This window comes from Silurus meridionalis, chromosome 10 (genome assembly GCF_014805685.1).
Source record: "Silurus meridionalis isolate SWU-2019-XX chromosome 10, ASM1480568v1, whole genome shotgun sequence".
Classification (NCBI taxonomy): Eukaryota; Metazoa; Chordata; class Actinopteri; order Siluriformes; family Siluridae; genus Silurus; species Silurus meridionalis.
In genome coordinates, this window is record NC_060893.1 from 17,875,443 (window position 1) to 17,895,342 (window position 19,900).

At 38.3% G+C, this 19,900-nt stretch overlaps 1 protein-coding gene across 1 annotated transcript in view; it reads left to right on the forward strand.

Annotated features, from left to right (window-relative positions):
* Window positions 1-19,900, forward strand: part of gfra4b (GDNF family receptor alpha 4b) — a 71,466-nt gene that overhangs the window by 32,772 nt on the left and 18,794 nt on the right. The window contains exons 2-3 of the mRNA XM_046859637.1: window positions 14,960-15,235; window positions 16,153-16,233. Of these exons, the coding sequence (XP_046715593.1) occupies window positions 14,960-15,235; window positions 16,153-16,233 (357 nt within the window). The remainder of the gene's footprint in view (window positions 1-14,959; window positions 15,236-16,152; window positions 16,234-19,900) is intronic.

A 19,900-nucleotide genomic window follows, 5' to 3' on the forward strand; every position in this document is an offset into this window, starting at 1 on the left:
AAAGCTTAAAATAACAAATAATTAGTAATAATAGTAAACAAATAATTTCTAGCTTTAATTAGCATATAATTTCTTTATAATTATATATAATAATTATAATTGATATAGAAAACAGCTTTTATTATATTTACTTTCTAAGAGATATATTTTTAAGATATGTATCTATCTATCTATCTATATGATCAATAGAATTGATTTGTATTAAAATGAGAGTAGTGTAGAAAAACATTATGAAGATACTCCCATCTATGCAATTTATACAGGGTTTTCTTACCCAGTCCAAATCAATCAAATTACTGTAGCTGTCCAGAAAACTCATTCCATCCAAACAGGGCTTTGTGCTGATTTGTAATAAGTTTTAGATGCTCGCTTTGTTGTGCATTCCGTTGTTTACTTTAACCCACCCCCACATGTCTGAACAACACTATAAAGCAATATGTGCAGGTATTTGTAAATGTGCACTGAAGCTTCCCTTCTGAGCTACCATGAAGCCTATCAGATTCCGGATGCCCTTAAGGAAATCACAGGCCATGCCAGACAGTGTTTTGTACAGAAATGTTTGTCTTTGCATCACTCCCAGGGGTAGTGCGTTGCGCATTTGTTATGGAAGATTATAGAAGCGACATGCTTCTACCTTTAGTGACGGTTACTGATAAATCACAATAAATAGCAATTGGCGAGGAGTAAACAGCAATTCGTGAGTAGATTGTGTGGATTCAAGGAGGCCAGGGTGTTGTTTGCATAGTGCCGGATCCATTAACCCGTGTTTTAGGATGATGTGCTATGATGATATCCATATGGTAGGTGAGCTGATACGTTTTGACAGCCGAATTCATGACCATCATGGATTGTTTACCACCCATACCCCCCGACTCACAAAGGAGTCAGTGTTTCGGAATGTAGACTTGACTTGGTTTTCCGCTTCATAGTTCATGAAGGAAATCATTCCTGTGTGTGTAACACATGCTTCTAACAAAACACCTGGCTTCACAACAAGAGACAAAAACATTATTAGTTTTGCATTTCACTTCCTTGCTTAACATTCATGGGGCATTGTTGACATTGGCTCACTTCCTGTTTGGTTGGGCATACTTTTTGTATTTTAGATGCATTCTATTAAAAAAAAAGACTTTGTTTTAGATTCTGGGCCTGGATATGCATTTTATTTATTTAAATTTCTTTCTCTTCTTTTCTGTTATAACCCCAAAGGCATGCAGAATCAGAGCCCATCTAAAATATTTGCAAGTGAAGGCTGATAATTGTAATGATAACTCAGAGGGCAAGCCAAGTGGGTGGAAATGAAGTTTAACTTTCTCAGCGTGCAGAACAGCTGATAAAATTTCCATTATTTTTTCATCCTTAAACTGAGGAAGACGAAAAGAAGGACACAGTTCCCCTGAAACTGACTTCTGCAAATAACTTTTCTATCAAAACACTGTACAAGCAAACCTGTCTTTGCTTTGGGCTATATCTGAAGTATACAAAAATAAAAAAGTGTTTGATGTCTTACATAAAGATTATTCGAGCTGGGATTAGTACATTTTAAAAACAAAGTGAAATGTTTTTCTGTGTCAAATTTCCGAAAGCAATCTATTTGCCTTTGAAGTCAGTAAGTGTTTTTTTTTGTGCCAAAATGACTAATTGTGTCTAGGCTTGCTTAAAATGACAACTTCATTTCATTTTCATGAAGTTTTTTTTTACTTTCTTTTTTTGGCTTCTCTTTCATTTAATGTTAAAGTCGGAGCCAGGAGCTTGTCTTTTACATTTAAAACCTCAGGGTTTTTGACTGATATAATCAAAAAGCATGAATGTAATTAGTATAATGGCTGAATAGGTAAAATAAAAGTTGGTGTAAGTAAAAAAAAAGCCAACTATAATATTATTCTATTTTCCTCTATTTGGAATTAGTGACAAATGTAAATATTCTTTCTCTGTTCTGATCTATCTATCTATCTATCTGTCTGTCTGTCTGTCTGTCTGCCTGCCTGCCTGCCTGCCTGCCTGCCTGCCTGCCTGCCTGCCTGCCTAATTCGTAATAGATATAACGGAAGACACTTAATAAGCAGCTGACTTTAACCAATCAGATACTGGAGTTTGCAAGATATTTAATGTCACAACCCAGTTTAATACAGTTGTAATAATTGCATTGTGTGAATGTTATGGTGCTTAATGAAAAAACAACAAAAACATGAAACTCTGACAAGCTCTAATTAAGCTCTTCATCTCCTCTTTATGTTTGGCTTCTTCCCCCTCCCCTTACTTACAACAGACTTATTTAACAGATTCTTCCCATTGAAATGAAAGTCCTACATATACCGATCAGGCATACCGTTATGACATTATGACTGCTGACAGGTGAAGTGAATAACACTGATTATCTCGTTATCATGGTATGGGAAAAATAGGCAAGTGTGAGGATTTGAGCAAGTTTGACAAAGACCACTGCAGATATATGCCACATACAGTATACTATAGATATATTAGGGCGTTCAGTATAAATGCGTTAAAAACACGATAACGCAAATTCATTCATTTTCTAAAAAAATTAAATAAACAAAAGCGAAATTAAAAGAATGCAACACATTTATTCATGACGTCTTTTCTTTACTCAAATATAAAAAAAATAAACTCCACTGAAAAATTATTTTTAAACATTTGTGTTATTGATGCACCAAGACTTAAATCAAGCACCAAAATCCGCCATGATGCACACATCTGGCAGTTAAAACCTCCGTATGGAAAGATAGCAAAAGTTACGTTTGGTGTCCTGATGATTTACGTAATTTAAAACACCATACAGTTTTTCTCAGTTGCTTTGCAACGTTTCTCAGATCAGAAATTAAATTCGAAAAACTACTTGTTCAACCTCCATGTTATTTAGTTACTTGTGCACATAATAAAAAAATATTTCTCGTTACTTCGATCAAACTGCGAATGCTTTAGTACATTCATTTATTTGATTGTGTACAATCGTCTGCTGTTTCCTACATTATCAGTTGTTTATGTCATGATGATCAAAATATATTGTACTAGTTTTAACTAAATAGTCTTACAGTTTTTCTCAGCTGCTTTGGAGCATTTCTCGAATCATCCTTAATATTTGCAAACCAGTAAGTGCATTCTCAAACAAATTTGTACAAAAAGTACAACACATTGGATTTCTTGCAAAATCCTGTTCTTTTCTTAAAATCCTTAGTTCATCTCTCAAAAGTAAGTATTTGAGTCAATGAACATGTCATTCCCATTCATTTTCATAATGTATAATTCTATGTTTTGCTCTGTCTGTATACACTTTCCAATTGAAGGTTCACAAGATTCACCCTTGACCTGTTTTAGAGAACTAGTTAATCATTGGTTAATCTGATGCCATTCATTCGCCTGCATTAGTGAAATTTAAGATTCATCTGCACAATTCATCAATTCAACACTTCTTCTTCTTCTTCTTCTTTCGGCTGCTCCCATTAGGGGTCGCCACAGCGGATCATCCGTCTCCACACCACCCTGTCCTCTACATCTGCCTCTTTTACACCAACTACCTGCATGTCTTCCCTCACCACATCCATGAACCTCCTTTTTGGCCTTCCTCTTTTCCTCCTACCTGGTGGCTCCATCCTCAGCATTCTTCTACCAATATAATTTATGTCCCTCCTCTGCACATGACCAAACCATCTCAATCTCGCCTCCTCACCTTGTCACCAAAACATCCTACATGCGCTGTCCCTCTAATAAACTCATTTCTAATCTTATCCATCCTCGCCACTCCCAACGAAAACCTCAACATCTTTAGCTCTGCTACCTCCAGCTCCACCTCCTGTCTTTTACTCAATGCCACTGTCTCTAAACCATACAACATCGCAGGTCTCACCACAGTCCTATAAACTTTCCTTTCAATTTTGCAGATACCCTACTATCACAAATCACTCCTGTCACTCTTCTCCACCCACTCCACCCTGCCTGCACTCTTTTCTTCACTTCTAACACACTCTCCATTACTTTGCACTGTTGAACCCAGGTACCTGAATTCCTCCACCTTCTGAAGCTCTTCTCCTGCAACCGCACCACTCCACTGCCCTCCCTCTCATTCACACACATGTACTCTGTCTTACTCCTACTGAGTTTCATTCCCCTTCTCTCCAGTGCATATCTCCACCTCTCCAGGCTCTTCTCAACCTGCTCCCTACTCTCACAACAAATCACAATATCATCCGCAAACATCATAGTCCAGGGAGACTCCTGTCTGACCTCGTCCGTCAACCTGTCCATCACCACTGCAAACAGGAAAGGGCTCAGGGCCGATCCTTGATGCAGTCCAACCTTCACTCTAAACCAGTCTGTCGTACCTACTGCACACTTCACTGCCGTCACACTGTCCTCATACATGTCCTGCACCACCCTTACATACTTCTCCGACACACCTGACTTCCTCATACAGTACCACAACTCCTCTCTTGGCACCCTGTCGACGCCTTCTCTAAATCCACAAATACACAATGCAATTCCTTCTGTCCTTCTCTATACTTCTCCATCAACATTCTCAAAGCAAATATGGCATCTGTGGTGCTCTTCCTCGGCATGAAACCATACTGTTGCTCACAGATGGTCACCTCTTCTCTCAGCCTGGCTTCCACTACTCTTTCCCATAACTTCATGGTGTGACTGATCAACTTAATACCCCTGTAGTTACTGCAGGTCTGCACATCTCCTTTATGCTTAAAGATCGGTACCAGCACACTCTTTCTCCATTCCTCAGGCATCTTCTCACCTTCCAAAATCCTGTTAAACAATCTGGTCAAAACCCCACTGCCATCTCTCCTAAACATCTCCACGCTTCCACCGGTATGTCATCTGGTCCAACCGACTTTCCACTCTTCATCCTCTTAATCGCTGCTCTCACTTCCTCCTTACTAATCTTATCTACATCCTGCTTCACCATCTCCACATCATCCAACCTTCTCTCTCTGATTTTCCTCATTCATCAGCTGCTCAAAATACTCCTCCACCTTCTCAACACACTCTCCTCACTAGTCAACACATTTCCTCTCCATCCTTTACTGCTCTAACTTGCAGTACATCCTTTCCAGCTCGGTCCCTCTGCCTGGCCAATCGGTACAAATCCTTTTCTCCTTCCTTAGTGTCCAACCTCTCATACAGCTCCTCATATGCCTTTTCCTTGGCTTTCGCCACATCCTCTTAACCTGCTGCCGCATCTCCTTGTACTCCTGCCTACTTTTCTCATCACTCTGTCTATCCCACTTCTGTTTTGCCAACCTCTTTCTCCTTATGCTCTCCTGCACTTCCTCATTCCACCACCACGTCTCCTTGTCTTCCTTTCTATTTCCAGATGTCACACCAAGTACTTTTCTAGCTGCCTCCTCATCACTCCTGCAGTAGTTGCCCAATCATCCAACACCTCCTTAACACCACTGAGCCTCTCTGACCTCTTCCCTGAACCTCACACTACACTCTTCCTCCTTCAGTTTCCACCATCTTATTCTTCTTTCAGTCCTCACTCTCCTCCTCTTCATCCTCGCCTCCAAAACCATCCCACAGACCACCATCCTATGCTGTCTAGCTACACTGTCCCCTGCCAACACCTTACAGTCGCCAATCTCCTTCAGGTTGCATCTCCTGCATAGCACATAGTCCACCTGTGTGCACCTTCCTCCACTCTTATACGCCACCCTATGATCCTCCTTCTTTTAAAATAAGTGTTCACCACTGCCATTTCCATCCTTTTAGCAAAATCTACCACCATCTGCCCTTCCACATTCCTCTCCTTAAAACCATACCTACCCATCACCTCCTCATCACCTCTGTTCCTTCACCCACATGCCCATTAAAGTCCGCCCCAATCACTAACCGTTCTTTCCTAGGTACACCATCTACCACTTCATCTAATTCACTCCAGAATCTTTCCTTCTCCTCCATCTCACAGCCAACTTGTGGAGCATAGGCACTGATGACATTTATCATCATCCTTCAACTTCCACCTTCACGATCATCACCCTATCAGAAACTCTCTTCACCTCCACTACACTCTTACTGTACTCTTCCTTCAGAATCACCCCTACACCATTTCTCTTTCCATCCACACCATGATAAAACAGTTTAAACCCACCTCCAATGTTCCTGGCCTTACTCCCTTTCCACTTGGTCTCCTGAACACACAACATATCTACCTTTCTCCTCTCCATCATATCAGCTGCCTCTCTCCCTTTACCCGTCATAGTACCAACATTTAAAGTACCAACCCGAAACTCCACTCTCCTACACTGCTCCTTTCCCTGCCGTCTCTGTAGACGTCTTCCTCCTCTCCTTCTCCTCCTTCGGCCAACAGTAGCCCAATTTCCACCGGTACCCTGTCGGCTAACGATACCTGTGGCGGTCGTTGTTAACCCGGGCCTCGACCGATCCGGTATGAAATTCTCATTTGTGATCCGCATATTTGATTTGGCACGTGTTTTACGCTGGATGCCCTTCCTAACGCAACCCTCCCCATTTACCCGGGCTTGGGACCGGCACTAAGAATGCACTGGCTTGTGCCTCCCTAATGGCTGGGTTTCATCAATTCAACACATTTACCCAAAAAGTTTAATGGAATTGGATTTAAGCTTGACAGATAATGACAACTGGTTTAACCATTTTTAACCAATGAACTGATGATGAGATGTTGTGGGGTTAAGACTATTTAGGTGAAACCAGTATAATATATTTCGATCAACATGACATAAACATCTGATAGTGTAGGAAACGGCAGACAATTGTACACAATCTATTATATGAATGTACCAAAGCATTCGCAATTTGATCAAAGCAACAAGAAATGTTCTTATGATGAGCATAAATGACTAAATGATGTGGAGGTTGAACAAGTAGTTTTAAAGATTTCATTTCTGATCTGAGAAACGCTTCAAAGCAACTGAGAAAAACTCTAAAGGTTTTCCTTCAAGGAAAACCAAAAGTGCTCTAAATGTAACCTTATTTTTAATAATGTATAATCATAGGCTGTTTTCACACTTGGATTTTTTTTGCAACCAAGATTAGCCTGAAAGATCTGTACATTTAGTAAAGTGTAAAAGTATTTTTTTCTAGTCTGGGAGCAGAGAAACAATTCCTAATCCTATTGAAAAGGGTTGCCTGGGGTTCGCTTCCACAGAACAACGCTGCAGTCCACAACAAGTGTGAAAGCTGACCGCTCTCAGCACTGCATGCCAAGTAACGTGATTATTTGACAGATACTAAGCAGTGTGGTGAAGGCTAACACATGCTTCCTCTGAAACACATGGAACCAACCAAGCATATCTTTTTGAACTCATGATATGTCATAGGGCAGCATAACTATGTGTCCTCTTCAACATACATGAAATCATAGGTTTTAGGAATGCATACGATTGGCTAGTGCCATTTTGAATTACATGGGGTAGAGACAGATGCGACCCTTCACAGAAATAGAGCATCATGGGATTCAAACTTGCCGTCTTTAGAAGATAGGGTGTCTCAGTTTTGTAGTGGTCTTACGATCTTCTCATTCTCCTCATTTAGCCTGAGTGGCTAAAACTCTTCATATACAAGAATTTCTCATCATACTGTATTCCTGTACAATGACGTGTTCAAATGCACTGTTGTTGTTGTTTTATTTATTTTTTTACAGTATACACTCCTAGAAAAAATATTTTTTCTAATATTATCTTTAAATATTCTATGGCTAGTTTATGGTCCTTGACTTCCAAATATGGCTTTACATTATCAATGCGATAGCTAAATATTTGACAAGAATTCACATTCCAAGAACAAACCATTCTTCAAGGGTTCTAGTGCTAGTTTATGGGACCCTTAAAACAGTTCTACATGAAATCATTGCCAATGCCTTAATATTTTTTTTTGTAGGGCTTTAGAATGTTCTAGGTTCTAGTGGGGAAAAATATTGCACCTTTTATTCCACTTAGCTTTGATTTTTCTGGAGATCAACATAAAATACTCTGCTGCAGCAATATATTGAACATCTGAAGAGGGATAAAAGATTCTTCCATAGGGGGAGTCTAAAAAACCCTACTAGATTCACTAACCATTTTCTATTATTTCAGAACACTTATATGATATTAACACCATCAAACCGCTGCATCACAGTACAGCTGACGTGGCTTCATGGACTCCCACTGTTTGCCTTTTTCTGATCCTTTCATCAGCGGGATACAAAAGGATCCTGGGTTTATCTGACCAAGAAGTATTTTTACACTCTTGAATTATTTTGCACCTGACTTGGTCTTCTGCTGTTATGACTATGAAACAAAGGGTTTCTTTTACCACAGTAATCCCAGTTGTTTCTGTGTATTCTGTCTACATTCTTTTTTGACTTTTTGTTTTTGTCTTGTTCTATGATTTATGAACTCTTGAAGTGATTATGTAAAAGGTCTAAGTGCTAATTTTGGAGATGCTTAAACTGGCACACCTAACAGTAACTATCGTATTAAAAGTCATTAAGATTGCTTGTCCATTTTGTCCACCTGATGCAAGAAAATGCTAGACAACTTGATCTTTTCCACACACCACATAATATTGTCAGGATTTTGGATCATGGACTATGGTTCCTTGCAGCCACTGCATTGCCATGTTTTGATTACATGCCATTGATCTCATACACCTGTTTCCTGTTTCACTGTTAATGAGTGCTTATATTTAGTCATCCCCTGCACTTCACTCTGTCTTGAATTAGTCTTTTGTGGTTGTCCTTGTTTGTGGTCATGCCCAGGTTCGGGTTCTTTTCATGTATTCAGTACATTTATATTTTGTATTTTATGTCTTTTGTTTGTATTAAAATAAATATCTTAAAATTAGAAAATGCCATTATTACATGGCAAATATAATATAATAGAACTTATGGCAAAGTGCACTTAATAACACATTTTAAACCCTTTTCAGTGCATTATTTAATATCTTCACCTCTATATTCTGAATTCACTTTTGTTCCATAACTTCAATATTTCAGTGTAAGTCTAGAACTAAAATAAATGTTTTGAGAGAAATTTGTCCAACACAGGACATAACACACACAGACACAGACACACTACTTAAGGATTCTGCTCAGGCTTTTCTTTAGAAAGAAGTATAACTCTTCCTTGTAGTATTATAAAACAGGGAGCAGTATATCAAGTCCTTCAAACAGTAAAATAAGAAACACGAGATTAGCTACTTGCTGGAGATCATAAATCTGCTGCCCGGTCACTGTAGAGCAACATCACTGTATTTCCCGTGCAGGAATTTTTCTATGGAGGTCTAAAGGCATTTTGGTTGATGCCATCCTAACAGAGTTCATTAACTTTCATATCCAGCCTCATTCTTTTTAAAGTGGGCTATTAAGTCCATGCAACTGGGTAACTGATCAACTAATCGGTGTTTGATTTATGTGCTAGGATAAGCAAGGATTTAGAACAAGCTCTGAAAGGCATTGATTACTGACATGGCTAATTGGCTACACCCACCGGTACACAGAGACAGGCTTATTGGAGATGTCAAATCAGGCACTTCATTTGCATTCATGATGTACAGCATCCATTCTGGCTCCTGCCAATGCAGCATAAACTGACACAAATTGCAGTGGAGATGGGGCTGAGGTTTCAGTCTGCCTTCTCAATCTTAGAACTGACCATCTGTCTTTGCCTAATCAGAGGCAGGGGTAAATTGATAATTGCTCAACCAGATGTTCAAAGGAAAAAAAAAGCAAGTTTTGGGGAAATATCTTAGAACAGCATCAACAAACTCAGAAGAAAGGACTTGCCATTTGCCCACCTGTGAACGTAGTCTTTATTTTTCATCTTTTTTTAGTTCTTGAATTGAATTGTTTTTGGATGATGCCAAAAGGACTAAGGTGCCCTATTTCGTCGTGTGTTCCTTCTGTAATATTTCATTAAGTTATAAACTAAGAATGTCAGTTGCATCACCAATCATTCCCTGGTGGTGATGGCCAAGTCTGACTTGCACATTCAAACAAAAAGTATAAAGTCAAGAAAAACAACAAGGTAAAATAAATGTTGTTTTCTTGTCATTTAAAAGAACAGTAGTGCTGGCTTCATAAATGGCACTGAATCTCTTTACTTGTTTGGTGCTCTTTCTGTTTTTTTTAGGCGAATGCTATGCACCATTCTGGAACTTTTCTAGGACTACGTATTATTATTGTATTTTTCACTTAATTTTTTGCAGCAATGTTTCTCTTTGTTCTATGGTTTGATAAACAATGGCATATAAATAAATACAAATTATCATATTACGTTTTTTTATTCACACAGGTCTTTCAGTGTTGGAAATTTGTCCAACATTTGAATAGTTTCAATTTGGTCATGCAAGCTGTGGTCTCCGACCTATTGTACACCATGGCCCACTTTGAACCACTGGTGCGTGTGTGTGTGTGTGTGTGTGTGTGTGTGTGTGTGTATATATGCATGCTGGGGTTGTTGGATAGCAGCTCTAAAAGGGTAAAACCCACATTTTATCATTATAGACAATTTCACCAGAGTGTTCCTGCAACCCTGTAGAATCTCTTCCATAGTCCAGTACTGGGTTGCAACCCGGTGACATCTTCCCTAAAGAGATCCCACATTGATTTAAAGTAAATAATCTTTTAGATTAAGATATCCCCACAGTCTATGCAAGTTTTTTTATTTATCCAACCACGAATTAATTTCTCTTTACAAATTCTGATCTACAACACAGCTGGAAGTTTGGGATTGATACATTTCTAATAGAGCGAGTTTGCATGGTTTTCATGACTAAGCTAAAGGCATTGCTAGGTCTGTGTCATTATGTTGCATTAACATATGCACATTTCAAGTGCTTTCATGTAGAAAGTCTGTGATTAACATGGTCCTGTTGGTGTAGGAGAAAATAGATTACAGCACAATGTGAACAGTCTGTTTTTTTAAATGTATTTATTGACAGGTTTGTCTAAAGAAATGATTAAATGCTTAAGCGAGGTGGCCGGGGAGTCATGAATGCAGTCCAATGTCAGTCCAGGTGCAGTTTAATTACTATTATTTCCAAATACAAGTAAGCAGAATTCGATTTAAATATGGAACTTAAACAATGATATCTAGCTTTATGTGGTACTCAAAGTATAACCAGCAGCTGAAATTCTCTGCTCTTTAAAATATAGTAGAAAATGTATTTTAGTCTAGAGATGGTTTTAATAACATCAAGATTTTTTCTCAGTTCACCTAATATTTTTTATATCATTTTATATTAAATATATTTATACCCCAGTTTGCAAAAGCTAATCTAAAATAGGTATATTGATCAGAGTAGAACAGGAAGTACACTTCCCTGTAGCCCTTGCTTGTCACATATCACAAACCAAACTCACCTTAATAAGCACCACTATATGCATTTCCTGTCACAATCTTTCTTTACATAAGGTGACATAAAACATCAAACCAATAACTATTTAGGAAACAACTGCTTTCACCTCATACAGAATATTTTACCTCCACATTTGCTGAAGCAACCCATTTCTCCAGAAACTTTCTGTACAGTGCTTATGTAGCAAGTTGATTAAGACATAAAAGTTTCATGTGTTTAGATAATAAATATTCTGTATATCAGTTACCATCAGAAAATTACTTTGATGGCAATAATTGATTTAATTAGTATTTGTGTCCAGTACTCAGTGTTTTTTTGTGGGGTTTCTACAAATTGTTGTAGTTGAGGCTTTAATTTGTGGCACATTTGAGGAGGGTATATTAGTAGCCTTTATGTGCTCGTTCTCAGATGCATTGTGTATACATTATATACAGGGATATGCAAATTTTGCCCCACGCTACGTTAAGTTAAATACAGTTTTTTAATCAAATAATCTGTGTTGTGATGTTCAGTGGCTTGAGATCTGCTACATTTTCTTTAAATTAAATTATTGTATAAGAGGGGGGGTCATGTGAAAATCCTAAAAGTGTGATGTATATTTGAGAACAATCAGCTAACAATGAATATAAAGAATTTTTGTTTAAATCACAAAAAATCTGGGCCTCATTTGGGTCTTTTGTTAGTGTAGCAAAAATCTCATTATATTAATAGAAATAAAGTAAAGAATTAGGAAATGACAGGTCATTGACCATTGAAAGTAAAAACCTCTGCACCAGTACACCTGAATGCATTGCTCTTGTTATTAAAGGTTTGAAAGATTTGAATTAATCTGCAATTCGATTTGACATGCTTGGTACTACTAATGTCTGCAGTTTGCATTGACCTGCCAGAAGTGTGTGAAAGCCTTGGCCAGGCTGACAAGTGGTTTTGTAATTAGTTGCATTAATTGTTGAATTCAGTCCTTTTTATACATTTTTTTGAAATTTTCCACAAGAACTATTGCATAAAGTGATAGTTACCCCATTTGGTCAATTTGTTTTGAAACATGTATCATGTGAGGTGAAGCTAATTGACAAAGTACTTCCTTGTTCAAGATTTGTAAGAATATGGTTTCTATATAGATATATAGAGCAACCAATATCACTCTATATATTGATCCATATTTCTATAAGGTGTGACTGCTTACATTCCGAACAATTCAAAACAAACAAACAAAATGCATATCCTTTGATGGCCTGCATAACCGAAACTCTTACCCAAGAATATTGTTCAAATGTGCACTTTTAAAGTTTAATGTGTGTTAGAGTGTTATGCCAGCCTGCGGTGCTACAGTACACTTCCACATTTTCTGGATTATTTGCAGCCATGTGTTTTTATGTTGATTCTTCCCCTGCCTTGTCATTTATAACTTCCTTCATGTATCCAAATTGTCTGCAGCTGTTCTGACATTTCCCTGTAATAAATTCATTTATACAGTATATACCATCCTTGGGTCCATTTGTATTTGAACCTAGAATCAGTCCCAGATGTGGAGTATCAAGCCAAGTGTGAAAACACTCAATCATTAATGACTTACTTAACATCATTATACATCAAAGAAACCAAACCTAACATCTCATCGTAGAGCACTTTACAAACAAAGCCTTGTTTTTTTTATTGAACTCAGTATCATGTATTTTATATAGCCTTTTAATTAATTTTTATAACACAAATAAACAGAAGAGAAAACAGAAAAGGAAAAAAAGAACAATTGAAATTTTCGAAAAAGGGGCCGGATTTATTTCTATGTCTCCTTATGGAAGATGGGAAAGAGGAAAGCTTAAGGATCTAAATAATGTATTGTCTCATTGTGTTTTGTTTGATCGAAGTCTTGCTAGCCAGCTTTGTATCAAAGACATTATTCCTTTCCTTAATCCCGTTCAGCTGCTGATGCAGAACACTGCTCAAGCACAATACAAGGTCCCATTTTGTCTTCTGTCATCTTCACTTATCCTCATGTGTGTAGTCATGCTAGTTAAGTGTGTGCTGCCTCCGCAGAAATGCCTGCACGTGCCTGCTCACCTGATGAAGGCACTGTGACTTTATATATATATATATATATATATATATATATATATATATATATATATATATATATATATATAATGATTGTCATTCTTTATATATATTAAATATATATATATATATATATATATATATATATATATATATATATATATATATATATATATATATATATTATGAGCCTCCCAAGATGTGGCTTGTCTGAAAACATTCAGCTATAAATGAACAGTAAACAGAACTGATTTATTTATTTCTCTTTGCTGTTTTTGCTCAGGATCTGAATCTGCAGAGACAAATCTGTCTGTTCAGAAGTGCACCCATGCTTTAACATGTTTAAAATAACACACGTTTTGTCATTTAGTTTTTGAACTTTTTGCCTACAGCTCTTTTCTGATGCAATTACATTCATGAGCTGAATGATTGTCTTCTTGCCCGTAGTTATTCAGTATTTTCTGCCTCACTCCTGGAAGTAGCTGATGTCTCACACTTTGAATTAAACATCATTAAAATGCATTAAAACAAGGTCTCTTTTGCAGAGAGTTTTATTAAATAATGAGAAATGGCAAGAAAGTGACATACTTTACTCATAGAAATGCGGAAATATGCTCAAGAATTTACATCTCCCCTCTATGAAGGATGATGAGAACTAAATAATCTCTATAACTAGCTTTTACTGTTTTTTTTTTCTTCATTCTTTTCTTTAAAGAACCTTGGGAAGAACAGGAGAATAATCTTTTTTTATGTTGTTTACACATTGTGGCCACAAGATACTAAATTAAGGTTATTCAATCATAATGCATACACAAGTTGCTTTATTCATGCTCCCAATTTGCTGTATTTTACTTCCTCAAATTAATAAAATTGCAAACCTAATTTTCGGTTCATTTATGTACTCCTATGAAGATAACAAACAGAAGCGTGCTGTGGTAGGTTTGGGGAGCAGAGTGTCAAAAGTCTTTTGTCAAAAGTAAATGTTTTGGCACCCCTAATGTTATTGTCAGGTGCACTCAATATTTCTTTATAAGGCATCTCAGTTAAGAAAGCATACCTAATGTCAATTAAATAATCTCTATCTATAATGAACAGTTATAAGAATGAACCTTGGAGTCCAACCTTATGAAATGACTGAATAGTTCATTTATTAGGAAAATCAGTCAAATATCTTTTTTTAGAGATGGTAAAGGAAACTTTAAATGAGTCAAGAGAATGAAGTAAGTAAATTGTGTGTATATAAATACTATTTTATGCAATTTTTATTTATGTACCATATAAAATAAAAACCTCTTTTGTCATTTGTCAGAGATGAGAGTGTTCTATTGCTAACAGGTTCTATCTTTGCCATTTTTTCTCCTACGACCTGAAACCTTTACCCCGCCCTCATCCAGAGTGAGTTATCTCCATTATAAAACTGAGCAGTTGAGGATCCTCAAGGGGCCAGCATTGGCAGCTGGGATTTAAACTCATGGTCTTTCAATCAGAAGTCCAACATCTTATCCACTGAGCTACCACAGTTATGTAGTGATGCTGTTATGTGTGTATGTTACAGCACTGCAGGTGATATTATGTGTTGGAAGAGACTGCCTGCTGGCTGGGGACACATGCTCCAGCGATGAGACATGCAGCCCACGCCTCAGGACCCTCCGTCAGTGTGTGGCCGGAGACGGCAGCATGAAGCTGGGTCCTGGTGCACGCAGCCAGTGTGCCAATGCCGTGTCTGCTCTGCTGTCTACCCCACTGCATGGCTGCCAGTGCCGACGTGGCATGAAGAGAGAAAAGAATTGCCTGAGTATATACTGGAGTCTATACCAGTCTGGCATACATGGTGAGATGGCGTATCTTGACAGTTTCTACAGACTGATAAGTAGAAGTCTTTATTGCTCTTAAAAAACAATATAAAATGCATAAACAACCACATATAATTCGATTATACATCAAAGAAGTTGTTGTACATAAGTGTTTAGATTTATGGTCATAAACTGCCAAACATGAATATGCTATTTTAGATATGAATCATGTATATACAGTATACAGTCGATATTAAAAGTCTACACACCCTTATAAAATTTCAGGTTTTCAAAGTGTAAACACAGAAATAACAACATAAATGTCAGACTTGTTATATCTTTGAGGGGATCTTCCAACAAACAAAAATCCAGATAAATAAATTGAAATATTTAATAATAGTTAACAAAAAAAATGTATACATGATACATCAGGAATATTTAGGTTTGTAACCTATTGCCAGCAAAAATGGTATTTAGTTTTGCAGGATAAAAAAATGCATGATATCATAGAAGTGCATTATCATGAAATCATTATGTGACATAATTAATCGCAATGTCAATATCATATAGTGAAATCATTCAGCTGTTGCTTGTTGTCTAGCTGGCACAATCATACTTCAGGTCTAGAATGTTCACTCTCGTCCTCTTGAAGTACTCATCAGCCTAGAGATTTGAATTGCATTTCTTTAACCCTGGGGTAAATAAACTTTACAATTTAGGCCTGCTTGACCTCCATATTCCTACTTTATTATTCAGTTCTTCACCTTCAAGCATATTATTCAGTAAACACCATGAATTATTCAGTAACTACGGTAAAGCGAATAGGATATTTGTGTATTTGTAAGAAAAAGGTTTGCAAAGCCGGTCTTTTTGACATCTGAAGTTCAAGAAGGGTTAAACTGTTGTGTTTTGATGAGAGATGCTTAAAAATCAAGTGCTATCATGTGTCTTTTAGGGCTCAACCTGGTGGAAAGCTATCCATACGAGACAGTGGAGAAAGGATATGACTATGTTCGTCTAGCCTCCATTACGGCAGGTAAGCTTGTATTCTTTAATAAGAATATGCACATTTAACATTCTATGATTATAGAGGGAAGCAGTTTATTTCAATTCATTAGCTAAGATTAGAAGTCTAAGAAATAGGAAGCATAGATAATACTGAATAAATTAGTTTTTCATCCGGATAATGGTGCTTATAGCATCTACAATAACTGCATATGTATTCTGTAAGGTATTAAAGCATCCAGTAGGATTTATAAAGAAAATAGCTAGCGATATTGCAAGTACAGCATAAAGAGAGGTTCATGGCTAATTCTTTATTCTCTGTGAACATAAACAGGTGAACCGGGTTATTGTTGTAGGTAAGTTGTAGAAATATTTTTTTTTTTTTTGTTTGGCAAACCTTTTTTTACTCATTCTAACATACACATAAAACAGAATGAAGATTAGGGTGTTCAAGGTTAGAGCAGAAATCGAATTGATGTGTCAGAATCTGTTATTACTTTATTAAATGTAAAGCTGTATAAGAACATGTGTGGGAAGCAATAATAATCAGAGCCCAAAAGTCGGATTGACACGTTAACTACCATTAGGAGGTGGAGATAATTTAGAGATGTATAATTGGTGCTAGGCAGGAGAACTTGGGCAATTACTGAAGCTAAGCAGGGAAAAAAAAACGGGCTGCCAGTGTCAAGATTTTTGGAGGGTAAAAGTAGGCTTGTATTTTCATTTGGTATTGAGTTATGCAGTGTAATCTTGATAATTTCGTGACCAAGCGACTGTAATATCCAACAATGGTGGACGAAGTACACAACCATTGTGCTTGAGTAAAAGTAGAGATCATATTCAGGTTACATATGTAACCATGGTTCCCAGAGAGAACGAGACGCTGCATCAACAACGCGTTGGGAACGCTTCTGCATTGTCCAAGTTTTAAATCACATGCGTAATCAGTCCAGGAAGCTATAAAAGCACATCAGAGCTTCTGAAAAGGGAACGAAGTGCTGCAGGGAGGCAGGCAGTGTGGCCGTGTGGACCTCTGTTAAGCCTAGAGCTGGAGCTATGCCCTTTTGCAGCTCTAGGGGCTCCCTTAGGGGTGGCGAACTCCCCATGTCCGCTATGGTGCCGGGCAGAAAACCCGAAAAGTGTGTTTGTTGGAGCCGGCCGTGGTTAACAAACCGGCTTACTGAGGGCGGGGTCCCAAGGTGGTCATTTATCTGTTAGCTCCTGGGGCTTCAGCGCTCTGCCTTTGCACCTCACGATGCCCGGAAGTGCTGGGTCTCCCATGAAAGCGACGTGGGAGATATTGCTGGAACACCACCTGACTGCTTTTTGGCCTTCTGGAATTTATCCGCATTAATCATGTTGCCAAAAAGGCCAGTCGGCATCAGGGGGGCATCTAGGAACACAACCCTATCCCTGTCAGCCATATGTGCCTTTCAGTAGACATGAGGGCAGCCATGGACTGACCAATGGCCCTAGCAGTCTCTTTTGTTGTCCTGAGAGCTAAGTCTGTAACACAGTGAAGCTTATGGATTTCCTGACCGCTTGAAGTACCTCCCATGTATAGGTCCTGTAGCAGGTCAGCTTGATAGGCCTGTAGTACAGACAGACTTAACTCAACTCATCTTTTCTTTCCCTTCACTCTCTTCCAGTAGCTGCACGTATCAGATCTTCAAGCGACGGTTGAAGACCTACCTCTTCCTGAAACACTTAAATTAGCACTTTCCAAGTTTTCTTTGTATAATTCAAGAGTTATATTTATATTAAGTTTGTAAAATCTAGCGTACCAGTGTAGATTTATTAATTGCTTGAGACTCAAAGCCTTTTTGTACGTCGCTCTGGAGAAGGGCGTCTGCTAAATGCCGCAAATGTAAATGTAAATGTAGTACAGCCATTGTGTGCAGACAGCCTGCGGCTTGGCCTGCAGATGCATAAGCCTTGCCACTAGCTCTGAAGTGGCTCGAATGGGCTCCGCCGGGGTTTTTAGGAATGACATCGCACCCAGGGAGAGATAGCTAGCCAGTTTCTCTTCAACTCGGGGCATCGTCCCATAACCACACTCTTTCAATCCGACTTTCAATATAAAGAGACTTTGGGATTTTGCTATAAAACTTTGGGTGCATGACTGGGAAAAAGGGCAGACCCTGGCGTGGAGGCAGTGGGGAAGGTTGCAGGAAGCGCTCGTTGAGTGTGCTGGACGGGTGTGCTTTCTGCAGATCGGCCTGCCACTCGATATAAAGTTTGGCAACGTCTCGGGTCACTATCTCCAATAGCAGGGGGGGTATCTGAGGGCTCGCAGGTCTCCCCCCACACCTCCTCAGAGGAAGAGAGGCATGGCTGTGCGCTCTCCTCGAAAAGGAATTTTTTTTTTTACCATTTACTATAAAGACCTACACACAGAGCGCTTCCTGAACAAACAGCAGCTAGCGCTAGCGGTTTCACTTAACGTGCTTTTAAAGCTTCCTGGTTGTGACATCACCCCGGCGGTGATGCCGCACTTTCCTTTGGAAAAGTGGACAACGCGGAAGTGTTCCCAAAGTGTTGTTGATGCAGCCCGAGTTAATAAAAGGGGAAACATTTAGCAAAATATTGCTTTAGTAAAACTAAAAGTGCTCCATTCAAACTTTCACTTGAGTAAAGTACAGTAAGTATTTGCCTTCAAATTTACTTAAGTATTTAAAGGGCTATGATTAATTTTTTCTATAATGTCATAAATATATATATATATATATATATATATATATATATATATATATATATATATATATATATATATATATATATATACAGGAGTGCAGAATTATTAGGCAAGTTGTATTTTTGAGGATTAATTTTATTTGAGGATTTAATTTGAACAACAACCATGTTCTCAATGAACACAAAAAACTCATTAATATCAAAGCTGAATATTTTTGGAAGTAGTTTTAGTTTTAGCTATTTTAGGGGATATCTGTGTGTGCAGGTGACTATTACTGTGCATAATTATTAGGCAACTTAACAAAAAACAAATTCATACCCATTTCAATTATTTATTTTTACCAGTGAAACCAATATAACATCTCAACATTCACAAATATACATTTCTGACATTCAAAACCAAACAAAAACAAATCAGTGACCAATATAGCCACCTTTCTTTGCAAGGACACTCAAAAGCCTGCCATCCATGGATTCTGTCAGTGTTTTGATCTGTTCACCATCAACATTGCAGCAGCAACCACAGCCTCCCAGACACTGTTCAGAGAGGTGTACTGTTTTCCTCCTTGTAAATCGCACATTTGATGATGGACCACAGGTTCTCAATGGGGTTCAGATCAGGTGAACAAGGAGGCCATATCATTAGATTTTCTTCTTTTATACCCTTTCTTGCCAGCCACGCTGTGGAGTACTTGGACGGTGTGATGGAGCATTGTCCTGCATGAAAATCATGTTTTTCTTGAAGGATGCAGACTTCTTCCTGTACCACTGCTTGAAGAAGGTGTCTTCCAGAAACTGGCAGTAGGACTGGGAGTTCAGCTTGACTCCATCCTCAACCCGAAAAGGCCCCACAAGCTCATCTTTGATGATACCAGCCCAAACCAGTACTCCACCTCCACCTTGCTGGCGCCTGAGTCGGACTGGAGCTCTCTGCCCTTTACCAATCCAGCCACGGGCCCATCCATCTGGCCCATCAAGACTCACTCTCATTTCATCAGTCCATA